This window comes from Pongo pygmaeus, chromosome 3 (genome assembly GCF_028885625.2).
Source record: "Pongo pygmaeus isolate AG05252 chromosome 3, NHGRI_mPonPyg2-v2.0_pri, whole genome shotgun sequence".
In the NCBI taxonomy this organism is placed as follows: Eukaryota; Metazoa; Chordata; class Mammalia; order Primates; family Hominidae; genus Pongo; species Pongo pygmaeus.
The window spans coordinates 14,636,762-14,651,448 of record NC_072376.2 but is presented as its reverse complement, the minus strand read 5'-3'; the positions used below and the strand labels follow the sequence as shown (position 1 = coordinate 14,651,448).

General features: G+C 36.3%; 2 protein-coding genes across 4 annotated transcripts in view; one reads left to right on the top strand and one right to left on the bottom strand.

Moving 5' to 3' along the window:
- The window catches only part of CC2D2A (coiled-coil and C2 domain containing 2A), a 184,876-nt gene that overhangs the window by 20,112 nt on the left and 150,077 nt on the right, over nucleotides 1-14,687 (bottom strand). The window lies entirely within an intron of this gene.
- Nucleotides 1-14,687, top strand: part of FBXL5 (F-box and leucine rich repeat protein 5) — a 49,252-nt gene that overhangs the window by 24,217 nt on the left and 10,348 nt on the right. For all 3 annotated transcript variants that reach the window (XM_054485972.2, XM_063663539.1, XM_063663540.1), the window contains 4 exons: nucleotides 809-934; nucleotides 3,589-3,737; nucleotides 4,678-4,760; nucleotides 5,658-6,383. In XM_054485972.2, the coding sequence (XP_054341947.1) occupies nucleotides 809-934; nucleotides 3,589-3,737; nucleotides 4,678-4,760; nucleotides 5,658-6,383 (1,084 nt within the window). The remainder of the gene's footprint in view (nucleotides 1-808; nucleotides 935-3,588; nucleotides 3,738-4,677; nucleotides 4,761-5,657; nucleotides 6,384-14,687) is intronic.

Here is a 14,687-nt window from a genome sequence, read left to right as displayed (position 1 = left end):
ATCATTAAAAAGTCAGGAAACAACAGATGCTGGAGAGGATGTGGAGAAATAGGAACACTTTTACACTGTTGGTGGGAGTATAAAGTAGTTCAGCCATTGTGGAAGACAGTGTGGCGATTCCTCAAGGATCTAGAACTAGAAATACCATTTGACCCAGCCATCCCATTACTGGGTATATACCCAAAGGATTATAAATCATGCTACTATAAAGACACATGCACACATATGTTTATTGTGGCACTATTCACAATAGCAAAGACTTGGAACCAATCCAGATGTCCATCAATGATAGACTGGATTAAGAAAATATGGCACATATACACCATGGAATACTATGCAGCCATAAAAAAGGATGAGTTCATGTCCTTTGCAGGGACATGGATGAAGCTGGAAACCATCAGTCTTAGCAAACTGTCACAAGGACAGAAAACCAAACACCGCATGTTCTCACTCATAGTTGGGAATTGAACAAAGAGAACACTTGGACACAGGGCGGGGAACGTCACACACTAGGTCCTGTGTTGGGGGTAGGGGACTGGGGGAGGGATAGCATTAGGAGAAATACCTAATGTAAATGATGAGTTGATGGGTGCAGCAAACCAGCATGGCACATATATACGTATGTAACAAACCTGCACGTTGTGCACATGTACCGTAGAACTTAAAAGTATTAAAAAAAAAAAAAAGTTGCTTATTGCCTAGGGCTCAGATGTTTTCTCTGTGTAGAGATTTTTGTTGTAAATAGCTTAGTTTTTCATAATTGCAGGCAATCTGATATTATTTTGATCCTTGTTTATTCATTGAGTAGGTGACTGGTATAGTGGTCCTGCAACTGAACTTGATACTGAACCTGATGAAGAATGGGTGAAAAATAGGAAAGATGAAAGTCGTGCTTTTCATGAGTGGGATGAAGATGCTGACATAGATGAATCTGGTAAGCTTGTTTGAAATTAAAATTATTACATAGTGTTTTAATAATTGATAAATAAGTACTTATAATTATTAGGTATTAGATTTATGTATTTTGTGTTTTCTAAAGAAACTGGTGTTTCTAAGCCTACTACTTTTTAAAATTTGAAGGATTAATAATAAAATTTTAAATTAGTTATTTGAAGTACTTTAAAGAGTGCATAGGATTATTTCTCTTGTTTTTATATTAAAATCAAAAATCAGAAAATGGTACCTTTTTTCTTATGAAAATAATGTACATTTATTATAGTGCTTTATAGTTTACAATGTGATTTTAGCACCGCTTCAAGTGATCAGTTGCACAGCATCTATTGAGTCATCTGTGGCTTGAGGGAAATAGGATGAAACTGTTGAGTCGACTTACTCATTTGTAAATAGTCTTAATACTTGCCTAATAAGGTTATTGTAGAATTAAGAAGTAATATACATAAATGTTCTTTGTAAATGGTAAGGGATTACAAAAACTAATGTAGCCATTCATTAAACACTGTGGGAGAGTTCAAGGGTGGATAAGACTTAATCGCTACTCCAAAGAACTCACAAATGAGAGAATTTAGAAAACAATTTTTAATTTAAAGTACATGATGGAAAAATGCTGTCATACTTGCGCAGAGAAATGCTATTTGGAAGTGTGAGGAGGAAAACAAATTCTGTCTTGGATATTCTAGATAATAATTATTAAAAGATGGTAAAATAGTAAAAAATGAACAGATGAGACGTTTTTCTAGTTGGTAAAACTGAAAGTATAGGAAACTTTATTTATAAAGTTACCTGCTTAAAGTAATTTGGTCTGGCAAAAGAACTAAATGTGGAAAAAAGACACATGGAAAGTAACAGTGTAAGTATAAAGATTGTTGTATCAGCAGCTAAAGTAGTTTATTTTTATGAAACACAGATGTGCCACATTTTAATATAAAGATTCAAAATGTCCTATATAAGGAAAAGGTCTATTCTAGTTATGATAGATTTGGTGATGTGCTTACCTGTGGCAGGCATTGTTTTAGGTATGAAGGATCTAATGGTGAACAAAATGGAAAAAAAAAACAAAACTGGCCCTTGTTGAGCTTAAAATTTAGAGACAGGAGGCAGACAACAAATACAGGTAAAATATATTCCATATTAGATGGTGACAAGTGTTGTAGAGAAAAATAAGACAAGGAAAACATGCCAAGAAGAATTTAAAATTGCAGTTTTAAATTGAGCGATTAGTTAAGGTCCTTTGGGAAATTTGAGTAAAGACCTGAAGGAGATGAGATATTTGCTCAGATGTCAACTTAAGGAAGTCTCAGTTTATTCATTCTAGAAAATTAATTCATAATACCTGTGGTAAGAATTTTGAAGGTTCTCACAAATTCAGTGTATTTGTCTCAATACTTGAAGAGAGCCAGAGTAAAGACTGTCAGTTTCCTTCATATTGAAAAGGAAAAGTTAACGCTATAAAGATTGAGCCTTTTTAGATAATATATCTGTTGATTATTAAAGACTAAACTGCCATTTACTTAAGTGCTTTTTTCAGTTTAGCTGCCTTGTCTTTTTACTTGTCCTAAGAAGTTATTGTTTTTCATAGAATGTTTAACTTTCTTAAAGATTTCATAGTTCCAATTACCTTGATTTAATCATCACACATTGTATACAGGTGCCAAAGTATCACGTGTACCCCCAAAATATGCATAATTATTGTATATCAATAAAAAATTAAAAATTTAAAAATTTCACAGTAAATAGTATACATTTAGATAGTGAGGGCCACAGAAACAAAAGAATGGCTTGGGAATAAAATTATAGTAGAATGAGTAGGGCTCACTAAAGTAATTTTTATCTCCTTATATTTTATCTTCGTGTGTGTGTGTGTGTGTGTGTGTGTGTGTGTGTGTGTCTGGGTCTGGCTAAAGGAGGAATTTAGGATAATATCTAAACAAGGAACCATGAGTAACAAATTCTTTTAGTTGATATCCTTTTGTCTGCTATACTTAGTTTTGTTTTAAATGAGACTTCCTTAACTTATTCTGTTAAATCATTTTATGTTTAAAGACATTCAAATTGGTCTTTAGGTAAGAATAATAACAATAGGATCCTGAGAAAGGTAATACAATACAATTATTCATTCTTTTTAGTGTAGTGTGTTTTTTCCTTTTTTCGAATTGGAAAAAATTTATAGTGTTTTCATGGTGGATGTTACAGTAGTACATTCTGTTGTAAACATCCAAGCTTTACAGAAGTTATTAAGTAAAACCAAAAGCCATGCTCATTTTTAGCTTCTTAGAAATTCTAAAGTAACTTCCTTTGCTTGATTCATTATGATCAGGCTAATTTAGTTGAGTTTCGAATCTTTTCTAGCTTTGTGCCCTTTTTAGTTATGTGGAATCAGTGATAGTACGTTTTACTATGGATCATTTTTCTTTTGATACCATATTTTCTTTTCTCTTGAAAACTTTTACTGTTCTTTTCAGTTTTCACATTTTTTTCTGAAACTTTTTCATTGCCTAAAAATGGGATGGTTTACATAAGAAAATATAAGGATAGCACAAAGTATGTCATATTTAACAATTTGGTGAGCCCTTGAGTAGCTTAATTAGTATCAGTTTATGAAGTTCTTAGACTTTTGAATTCATTTTACAGAAGAGTCTGCGGAGGAATCAATTGCTATCAGCATTGCACAAATGGAAAAACGTTTACTCCATGGCTTAATTCATAACGTTCTACCGTATGTTGGTACTTCTGTAAAAACCTTAGTATTAGCATACAGCTCTGCAGTTTCCAGCAAAATGGTATGTTTAAATTAACACCAGTTTGGGTATTAAGAAAAATAGCATGATAAGAGTTTGGTTTGCTCATTCCTGAGTTTAATTAAGGGGAAACAAACCCAAAAATGATTATTGAGTGCCTTCCTATGGGTAGGCATACACTGCTAGGTTACTTATTATTTCATTGCAGTTCTCACAACAATCTTTGTAGCATAATTATCATTACCTATATGTTATAGATGAGGAAACTGACTAGAAGAGGTTAAACATTTTATTCAGTTTTGCAGATGTTAAGTGATAAAGCCCAGTTTTATGTGATTTTTAAAATAATATGTAAGGCATGGTAAGATGGGCAAATGAGATGAAATCACTGTTTTATAAAAGTGGATCTTACGACTTCCTACATCAGAATCTTGAGTGTTCCTTAAAAATGTAAAAATCCTGGTTTAGTCTCATAACTGCTAAAACAGATTCTTGGGTGGGTGCGGTGGCTCATGCCTGTAATCCCAGCACTTTGGGAGACCGAGGTGGGCGGATCACGAGGTCAGGAGTTCAAGACCAGCCTGGCCAGTATGATGAAACCCCATCTCTACTAAAAATGCAAAAATTAGCCAGGTGTAGTGGCGTGTGCCTGTAGTCTCAGCTACTCAGGAGGCTGAGGCAGAAGAATCGCTTGAACCTGGAATGTGGAGGTTGCAGTGAGTCAAGATCCTGCCACTGCTCTTCAGCCTGGGTGACAGAGCGAGACTCTGTCTCAAAAAAAAAAAAAAAAAAAAAAAAAAAAAAGATTTTCAGGGATTTGAGCCCAGAATATTTTATTATACTTTATTCAAGTATTCAAGTGATTTTTTTTTTTTTATATTCACGAAAGTTTGTGAACTAGATTATGTTTACTAATAGTCATCTGTTACTTAGCTAACTGAAGTTCTGCAGATCTTCACAGTGACAATTTTTTCCCTTTTAGGTTAGGCAGATTTTAGAGCTTTGTCCTAACCTGGAGCATCTGGATCTTACCCAGACTGACATTTCAGATTCTGCATTTGACAGGTTAGTTATTTTAAACAATTTAAATATAATGAAAAACTATTTTATAAGGTTTCATTTATGTAATTGCAGTTTAATCATACTATTATTTTTTACTATCAAATCTCAGTCATGTCTGAGTATAATTTGATAGCACCCTCCAGTTCTTCACTTCTTATTCATAGGTCCCAGCTGATCCAAAAATCCCATCTGTATTATCTTGCAATCTCTGTAGTCCTATATTTTGTCTAGGCCCTTGAGCCCTGCTGTGCAACCATGTAGATTGGTATTATGTTTTTAAGAAGTTTTAGTTTTAGTTGGGCTCTAAGTGCCATTTGGCAAAGCTCCCTCTTAGATTCTTCACAGTTACTCTGAAATAGTATAGTGTAACTTTCTTCAAGCCACCTTCTTCCCAGAGTATATCTCCTTGACCACCAGTTCTCTGTATTATTGCTCACTCCCTCTTTCCCACCCAACCATTTATATCAGCACCTTTTTTCCTGCTGCAGAGGAAGAGGTATACTCTTCTCAGGCTAAAACTAATGCTCCATCTTCCTAGAGCTTGTTTCTTACGGATCTTCCTCATTAACCATTAGTTATTCTTCTCTTTCTTTCATGTGTTTGCAGCCTTACTTCTGCTAATTACTTTTAGGATAATTAAACTTAAGTCTTCCAATCCTTACCCCTCTCAAATCCTACCCTTCTGTTAGGTTAGGAATACTTTGACTTCCTAATTACTCTCATTGAGTTTTTGTATCCCTAGCATCAAGAATAGTACCTTAACAATAGATAATTCAGTAAATACTTAAGTGATTATATTAGATGTCAAATCTTTCTTCTGGTTTTCATCTACATACATATAGTCAAATGCTTTTGAAAAATTTAACGATATTCATTAATAGTCTTGTCTTTTAATTATAGTTGGTCTTGGCTTGGTTGCTGCCAGAGTCTTCGGCATCTTGATCTGTCTGGTTGTGAGAAAATCACAGATGTGGCCCTAGAGAAGATTTCCAGAGCTCTTGGAATTCTGACATCTCATCAAAGTGGCTTTTTGAAAACATCTACGAGCAAAATTACTTCAACTACATGGAAAAATAAAGACGTTACCATGCAGTCCACCAAGCAGTATGCCTGTTTGCACGATTTAACTAACAAGGGCATTGGAGAAGAAATAGATAATGAACACCCCTGGACTAAGCCTGTTTCTTCTGAGAATTTCACTTCTCCTTATGTGTGGATGTTAGATGCTGAAGATTTGGCTGATATTGAAGATACTGTGGAATGGAGACATAGAAATGTTGAAAGTCTTTGTGTAATGGAAACAGCATCCAACTTTAGTTGTTCCACCTCTGGTTGTTTTAGTAAGGACATTGTTGGACTAAGGACTAGTGTCTGTTGGCAGCAGCATTGTGCTTCTCCAGCCTTTGCATATTGTGGTCACTCATTTTGTTGTACAGGAACAGCTTTAAGAACTATGTCAGCACTCCCAGAATCTTCTGCAATGTGTAGAAAAGCATCAAGGACTAGATTGCCTAGGGGAAAAGACTTAATTTACTTTGGGAGTGAAAAATCTGATCAAGAGACTGGACGTGTACTTCTGTTTCTCAGTTTATCTGGATGTTATCAGATCACAGACCATGGTCTCAGGTGAGTTACCAGTTCCAGAATATTAAGAAATAGACATGTTCTCATTTCCAAATGGAATATAAAAATTTTGATCTAAGTCATTCTTTTCAGTTGATTTACCTAAGCAAAAAGGATTAACCAAGATCTGCCCTACTTCAGAGTGTTGGAGCAGTGTAACTTCTGTTATCAGTATGAAGTTTCATTTCTGTCAGTTCAAATCCATTGTGATGTATGGAAGAACATAAATTTGGAAGTTTAATAAATACTTAGTAAATGGCTACATCACATATTTTAAGGTACTTTAGTGGATGAATAAGGTACAATTTTTACTCTCAAGAACATGTAACAAGAAAATATGCATATTCTGTTACTGTGTATTATTTCTGTATGTTATAGTTTTATATTGAGGGTTTTGGAAAATGTAGGCTGTACGTGGAAGTCATTTAGTCCGACTACACAGCTGTTAAGTGTTTACAAAAGCCAAAGCTGAGCTAGAGTTTTATATGTAGCTAGAGTTTAGAAATTTTGGTCTTTGATCATGAGCTTACCTTCTGTTGCTTTTCTAAGTCATAAAGAGAACATGTGGAAGAAGTTCTACATTTTCTTCTCTGGTTTTTTTTTATAAGCATAATCTTCAGCAGATTAAACCGACTTTTTTTTTTTTTTTTTAACCTCCTAGAGGAAAGAAGGGCTGAAGGTGACACATATATCAGCCCAGACAGGTAGCTCTTTTCAGCAGCTAGGTTCTATATGTTTTATAGGACCCACTTCAAGATTTGTTAGGTTACGAGTACTCTTATGCACTGTTGGAGAAAATACCATGGTGCAGTGACTTGGGAGCATGGCAGACTTGATGTAGATTGATCTTGCTTTTTTCTGTATAACTGGCTTCGTGCAAAATACTTAATCTTATACTTTGAGGCTTATGTAAGAGGAATATATATAAGGCATCTAACAATGATACACAATAGATTTTCAATAAGTGGAAACTGATGTGCAGTAATCGATTATCTTTGACATGAGCCTTTGGAAATTGGATACGTGTTTTTCTTTGATAATGGGATGTCAGATATTTTATAATGAAGAATTCTTCCAGCATAAAACTTAATACTCCCTACCGTTATAAAAGATACTTAATATGAAATTATTATAGGCTGGGTGCGGTGGCTCACGTCTGTAATCCCAGCACTTTGGGAGGCTGAGGCGGGTGGATCATGAGGTCAGGAGATTGAGACCATCCTGGCTAACACAGTGAAACCCCATCTCTACTAAAAATACAAAAAAAAAATTAGCCGGGCACGGTGGTGGGCACCTGTAGTCCCAGCTACTCGGGAGGCTGAGGCAGGAGAATGGTGTGAACCTGGGAGACGGAGCTTGCAGTGAGCCGAGATCATGCCACTGCACTCCAGCCTAGGTGACAGAGCGAAATTCCGTCTCAAAAAAAAAAACAAAGAAATTATTGTAAAATTTTTTCATAAGTCTTATATAGTAACCAAAAGTGTTTTCCCTGAGGTAACTGGTATAACTGTGGTTTGGCTGCTGTGAATCATTTCATTAATTTGCTGTTTTCTCAAATCCAAGGGCATATGTTATAGTTTAAAAACATAAGCAAAGATAACTTTATTCTGAGTTTTATTCTTTAAAAAATTTTTATTACATGTATGTATTCATAACTGTAATATGATTTTGTTTTTGAATGCAACTTGATTTTAGAAAGTAAAGCAATTTTTAGTTCAATTTAAAACCTCGTAATTCATTTTTCATTGTTATTTTTTTTCATTACTGTCATACCTTATTGAAATTTATTTATGGCTCTATTCAGTTTGCATTTTTCAGTATGACCAGTTTTCCTGTTTTTTTCAAAGAATGAAGTAATACATGTGACCTTTCAGAGCTGCAATGACTTCTGACCATGTGGAAGTTTTCTTATCTTTTAGTTTTTTAGGATGTTTTAAAAACCCAGAACTTACTAAAATTTTATGTAATTAAAAATTGATTTCAAGGGTAGTCAAAATTTTGATGAATCAAAATTTTGTTTTTTTTTTTGCTTTCAAAGTATTTAGAAACTCTTCTAGTATAAGGTTTTGGAAAACACTAGAAGGGAGCACACTTTTTATTTAAAAGCAGAATTGTAACGTTTTATTTGAATACCAAAGAGTTTCCCTCCCCACTTCCTGAAAAGGCAGAGTTAATTTCTTAAGAGAAATTTGAAGAAAAGCAGAGAAAAGGTTTTTAGTTGTTGTTTTAGGGTATAATTTTGGCATTTTATTAACAAATTCTGATAATATCAGCCTTAGAACAAAGTGGATAATTTACTGCTGTTGGGATTGGAAATAAATTGCGCTTCTTCTTTAGGGTTTTCCTGAGTAGTAGTGAAGAGCTTGCACGTGAGGTATTCTTGAAAAAAAAGTTTGCGTTTGAATTGAAGGAAAAATTCATTTTGGGAACAAGGGAACACATAGGATCTGTCTCATCTGTGGCTAATTGAAATAGTCTTGTCTGAGTGCAGATTCCCTCATTTTAATTAAACCTTATCTTGAAGGATTCTTTCTAAACACTTAAATTTTTATTGAGCACCTACTATATTTCTTGCACTGTTCTAATTGCTAGAGGTCTACAGTAATTAAGACAATTCTCTGCCTTCATGCAGTTTATAATCTAATGGTAGAAATAGACAGAAAACATAGTATTAGACTGAATGTTCTGAAGAAAAGTAAAGTATGGGTACTTTACTTAAGAATACAGAGAATGCCACTTCATATTGAATGAACCAGGAAAGGCTTCTTTGAAAAGAAACAGGCATCATTTGAGTAGAGAGAGAGATAAAATTAGGGCATTCTGTGTACATTTCCTGAGAGACTAAGGAAATAGAAAATAAAAATTTAATTTTTAGAAGCAACTCTTTTTGCATTCATTGTATCAGTTTAAAAAGTGTTTCAGTCAACCAGTTACAATAAGTACAACTTGTGTCAGTAGGTTTGAGGAAAAAATACAACTCATGTAAACATACAACTTAATTTATAGGAATAGAAATGTTCAGGTATACCAGTTGGGAGCATTCAGTGTATCCTGCTTTAGTCATGTTTATTCAGGATGAGTAGCATGAGTTTTGACAAGTTGGTAATGTGGAGCTTGTTAAAAGAGCATTGAGGCTGGGTGTGATGGCTTACACCTGTAATCCCAGCACTTTGAGAGGCCAACGCAGTAGGATCACTTGGAGCCCAGGAGTTCAAGACCAGCCCGGGCAACATGGCAAAATTATATCTTTACCCAAAAGAAAAACAAAAATTAGTTAGGCAGGGTGGCATGCACCTGTAGTTCAGCTACTCAGGAAGCTGAGGTGGGAGGATGACTTAAGCCCTGGAGGTAGACGTTACAGTGAGCTGAGATGGCACTATTGCACTCCAGCCAGGGTGACAAAGCCAGACCCTGTCTCAAAAAAAGGAGCATTGACTGGAGAATGTTAAGTTGATAAGGTTTTAATTAGATTGAAACCATAGGGAACAGATAGGGCCATTTGTGGTCTTAATACATTATTTTCTGGCTTTCATAGGAATTAAAATAAATCTTGGCTGTTAATTAAAAATAGACTGTTATCTACATTTTTAACTTTCTTTGGGCCCCTCATATAAGTGGAATCATAGATTACTTGTCCTTTTGTGTCTCGCTTATTTCACTTAGTGTGTTTCAAGGTTTATTCACATCGTAGCATGTATCAGAATGTCATTCCTTTTTATATACCACATTTTGTTTATCCATTCATCTGTTGATGAACACTGAGGTTGTTTCCACCTTTTGGCTATTGTGAATAATGCTGCTATGAATGTTGGCATATAAATATTTATTTGAATTCTTGTTTCCATTTCTTGTTTAATTCAGTGTACAAGTCCTTGGTTAAATTTATTCTTAAGTATTACACATTTTGATGCTATTGTAAATAGTTTTATTTCTTAAACTTTTCAAATTGTTGATTGCTAGTATATAGAAATATAACTGAGTTTTGCATGTTGATTTTGTATCCTACTATTCAGCTAAATTTATTAGTTCTAACCATTTTTTTGTGAATTCATTAGGGTTTTCTACATATAAGATCATGCCATCTACAGACAGATAATTTAATTTCTCATTTTCCAAAATAGACTGCCGAGACCAGCTTGGTCAGGGAGACCCTAACCCAGTGGCGCTAGAGGAATTAAAGACACACACACACAGAAATATAGAGGTGTGAAGTGGGAAATCAGGGATCTCACAGCCTTCAGAGCTGAGAGCCCCAAACAGACATCTACCCACGTACTTATTGACAGCAAGCCAGTCATTAGCATTGTTTCTATAGATATTAGATTAACTAAAAGTATCCCTTATGGGAAACGAAGGGATGGGCCAAATTAAAGAAATAGGTTGGGCTAGTTAACTGCAGCAGGAACATGCCCTTAAGGCATAAATCGCTCATGCTGTTGTTTGTGGCTTAAGAATGCCTTTAAGTGGTTTTCCCGCCCTGGGCGGGCCAGGTGTTTCTTGCCCTCATTCCCGTAAACCCCCCAACCTTCCAGCTTGGGCTTTATGGCCATCATGAACATGTCACAGTGCTGCAGAGGTTTTGTTTATGGCCAGTTTTGGGGCCAGTTTATGGCCAGATTTTGGGGGGCTTGCTCCCAACAATAGACCTTTTATTTTTCTTGTCTAATTATTCTGACTAGAATTTCCAGCGTTATGTTAAACAGAAGTGGCAACACTGTTTTGATTATTGTAGTTTTGTTGTAAGTTTTGAAATCAAGAAGTGTGAGTTTTCCAACTTTGTTTTTCCTTTTCAAGGTTATTTAGTATCTAGGGTTCCTTGAGATTCCATCAGAATTTTAGGGTAGGTTTTTTCTCTTTCTGCAAAGAATGCCATTGAGATTTTGATAGGCATTGCATTAAATGTGTAGATCCCTTTGGGTAAAATTGACAACAGTATTAAGTCTTTTAACCCATGAATGTGAGATATCTTTCCATTTGTTTAGTCTTCTTTAATTTCTTTCAGTAGTCTTTTGTAGTTTTTGGTATCCAAGTCCTTTACCTCTGTGGTTAATTTCTTAATATTTTATTTTCTTTGATGCTATTCTAAATGGGATTTTTTAAAATTTATTTTTCAGATTGTTAATTGTTGATGTGTAGAAATGCAACTGAGTGTTGTGTGTGTCGACTCTTTATCCTTCTGAATTTTCTTTTTCTTTTTTGAGACAGGGTCTTGCTCTGTTGTCCAAGCTGGAGTGCAGTGACATGATCATAGCTCGCTGCAGCCTCAGACTCCTAAGCTCAGGTGATCCTCTTGCCTCAGCCACCCAAGTAGCTGGGACTATTGGCATGTGTACTTGGCCTGCTGAGTTTATTTAGTTCTAACAGGTTTTAGGGTTTTCTGTATAGAAGATCTTATCATCTGTAAATAGAGATAATTTTACTTATTCCTTTTTCTTTTTTGGGGGGGTGGGGGGAACTGGGTCTTACTCTTTGCTGAGGCTCAACTCAAACTCCCGAGCTCAAAGGATCCTCCCACCTAAGCCTGCTGACTAGCTGGGATTACAGGCATGTGCCACCTTGACATTCCTTTTCAATTTGGATGTCATTTATTTCTTTTTCTTGTCTAATTGCTCTGGCTAAAACTTCTAGTACTGTGATAATTAGAGGTGATAATATGTACATTTTTACCTTGTTCCTAATCTTAAGGGAAAAGCTTGTATCTTTCACCACTGACTATGATGTTAGCTGTGAGTTTTTCATGTATATGGCCTTTATCAAGTTGAAGAAGTTCCCATCTATTTCTGGTTTAAAGAATATTGGGTTTTGTCACATGTTTTTTCCTCAATCGGTTGAGATGACCATTTTTTTCCTTTATTAATGTGTGATTTGTTGGTTGATTTTCATATACTGAAAGTTGATAAAAACCCACTTGGTCAGGGTGTGTAGTCCTTTTAATATGCTACTGAACTCAGTTTACTGGTATTAGCTGAGGAATTTTGCATCTGTATTCATAAGGGACATTGGCCTGTAATTTTCTTGTTGTGTCTTTGGCTTTGATAATACTGGTTTCATAGAATGAGTTGGAAGTCCTTCTTGTCCGTGTTTGGGAAGAGTTTTTTTTTTTTGAGACAGGGTCTCACTCTGTCACCCAGGTGGGAATGCGGTGGTGCTATTATGGCTCACTGCAGCCTCCATTTCCTAGTGATCCTCTTACCTCAGTACCCCCCTCCCCCACCACTACAAGTAGCTGGAACCACAGGCGTGTGCTATCATGCCCAGGTAATTTTTGTATTTTTGGTAGTGATGGGGTTTCACCATGTTGCTTAGGTTGGTCTCAAACTCCTGGGCTCAAGCAGTCCACCTGCCTTTGCTTCCCAAAGTGCTGGGATTACAGGCATGAGCCACCACACCCAGCCCTCTTTTGGCAGAGCTTGAGAAAGGTTGATGTTAATTCTTCTTTTTTTTGAGACGGAGTCTTGCTCTGTCGTCCAGAGTGCAATGGCACAATCTGGGCTCAACTGCAACCTCCGCCTCCTGGGCTCTAGCGATTTTCCTGCCTCAGCCTCCCAAGTAGCTGGGATTACAGGCATGTGCCACTGCACCCAGCTAATTTTTGTATTTTTAGTAGAGACGGGGTTTCACCATGTTGGCTAGGCTGGTCTTGAACTCCTGACCTTTAGGCGATCCACCTGCCTTGGCCTCCCAAAGTGCTGGAATTACAGGCGTGAGCCACTGCACCCGGCCAATGTTAATTCTTTTTTAAATGTTTAGTAAAATTTATCAGTGAAGCTATTTTGTTTTGGTGTCTTTGTTGAGAGGGTTTTGATTCATCTTCTTACAAGTCAGTTCAGATTTTCTGTTTCTTCTTGATCAGTTTGGGTATTTCTTGAGTTTCTGGATTATGAGGGTATGATCTTTTAATTATTTTCATCATTATTATATTTAGTCTCATTGTGTTGCCCAGGCTGCCTTCAGACTCAGCCTCTTAAAGTGTAGTTAGGAATACAGGCATGCACCACCATGCTGGCTTCTTATGATCTTTATTTCTATAAAATTAGTGGTAATATCCTCTGTTTCATTTCTGACTTTGGTAATTTGTGTCTTCTCTTTTTTTCTTAATCTAGCTAAAGGTTTGCCAATTTTATTGAAATTCTCAGAGAACAAACTTCTGGTTTTGTTTTTCTTCATTATTTTTGTATTTGTCATTTAAAAAATTTTTGCTCTCGTCTTTGTTGTTTCCCCTCCTGCTGCTTTGGATTTAGTCCATGTTTCCTTTTCTAGTTCCTTTTTTTCTTTTAACTTCCAACTTTTTAAGTTCGGGGTACCTGTGCGAGATGTGCAGGTTTGTTAGGTAGGTAAACGTGTGCCATGGTGGTTTGCTGCACAGAGCATCCCATCACTTACGTATTAATCCCAGCATTTACTAGCTATTCTTCCTGATCCTCTCCTTCCTCCCACCCACCGCCATTTGGCAGGCTCCAGTATGTGTTGTTTCCTTCCATGTGTCCATGTGTTCTGATCGTTTAGCTGCCACTTATAAGTGAGAACATGTGGTATTTGGTTTTCTGTTCCTGTGTTAGTTTGCTAAGGATGGTTTACCAGTTTGCTAGTTTGTTAGTTCCAGCTCCATCCATGTCCCTGGAAAGTACATGATCTTGTTCCTTTTTATGGCTGCATAGTATTTCATGGTGTATATGTACCACATTTTCTTTCTTTTTTTTTTTTTTTTTTTGAGACACGGAGTCTCACTCTGTTACCCAGGCTGGAGTGCAGTGATGCGATCTTCGCTCACTGCAACCTCCACCTCACGGGTTCAGGTGATTCTCCTGTCTCAGCCTCCAGAGTAGCTGGGACTACAGGCTCACGCCGCCATGCCTGGCTAATTTTTTTTTTGTATTTTTAGTAGAGATGGGGTTTCACCATGTTTCCCAGTCTGGTCCAGAACTCCTGAGCTCAGGCAGTCCACCTGCCTCAGCGTCCCAAAGTGCTGGGATTACAGGTATGAGCCACTGTGCCCAGCCTTGTACCACATTTTCTTTATCCATTCTGTGACTGATGGGTATTTAGGTTGAGTCCATGTCTTTGCTATTGTGAATAGTGCTGAAATAAAAATATGCATGCATATGTCTTTATAATAGAATGATTTATAGTCCTTTGGTTATATACCTAGTAATGGGATTGCTGGGTTGAATGGTATTTCTGCTTCTCCGTCTTTGAGAAATTGCTGTACTGTCTTCCACAATGGTTGAACTAATTTACACTCCCAACAGTGTAAAAACATTCCTTTTTCTCCACAACCTCGCCAGCATCTGTTGTTTTTTGACTTTT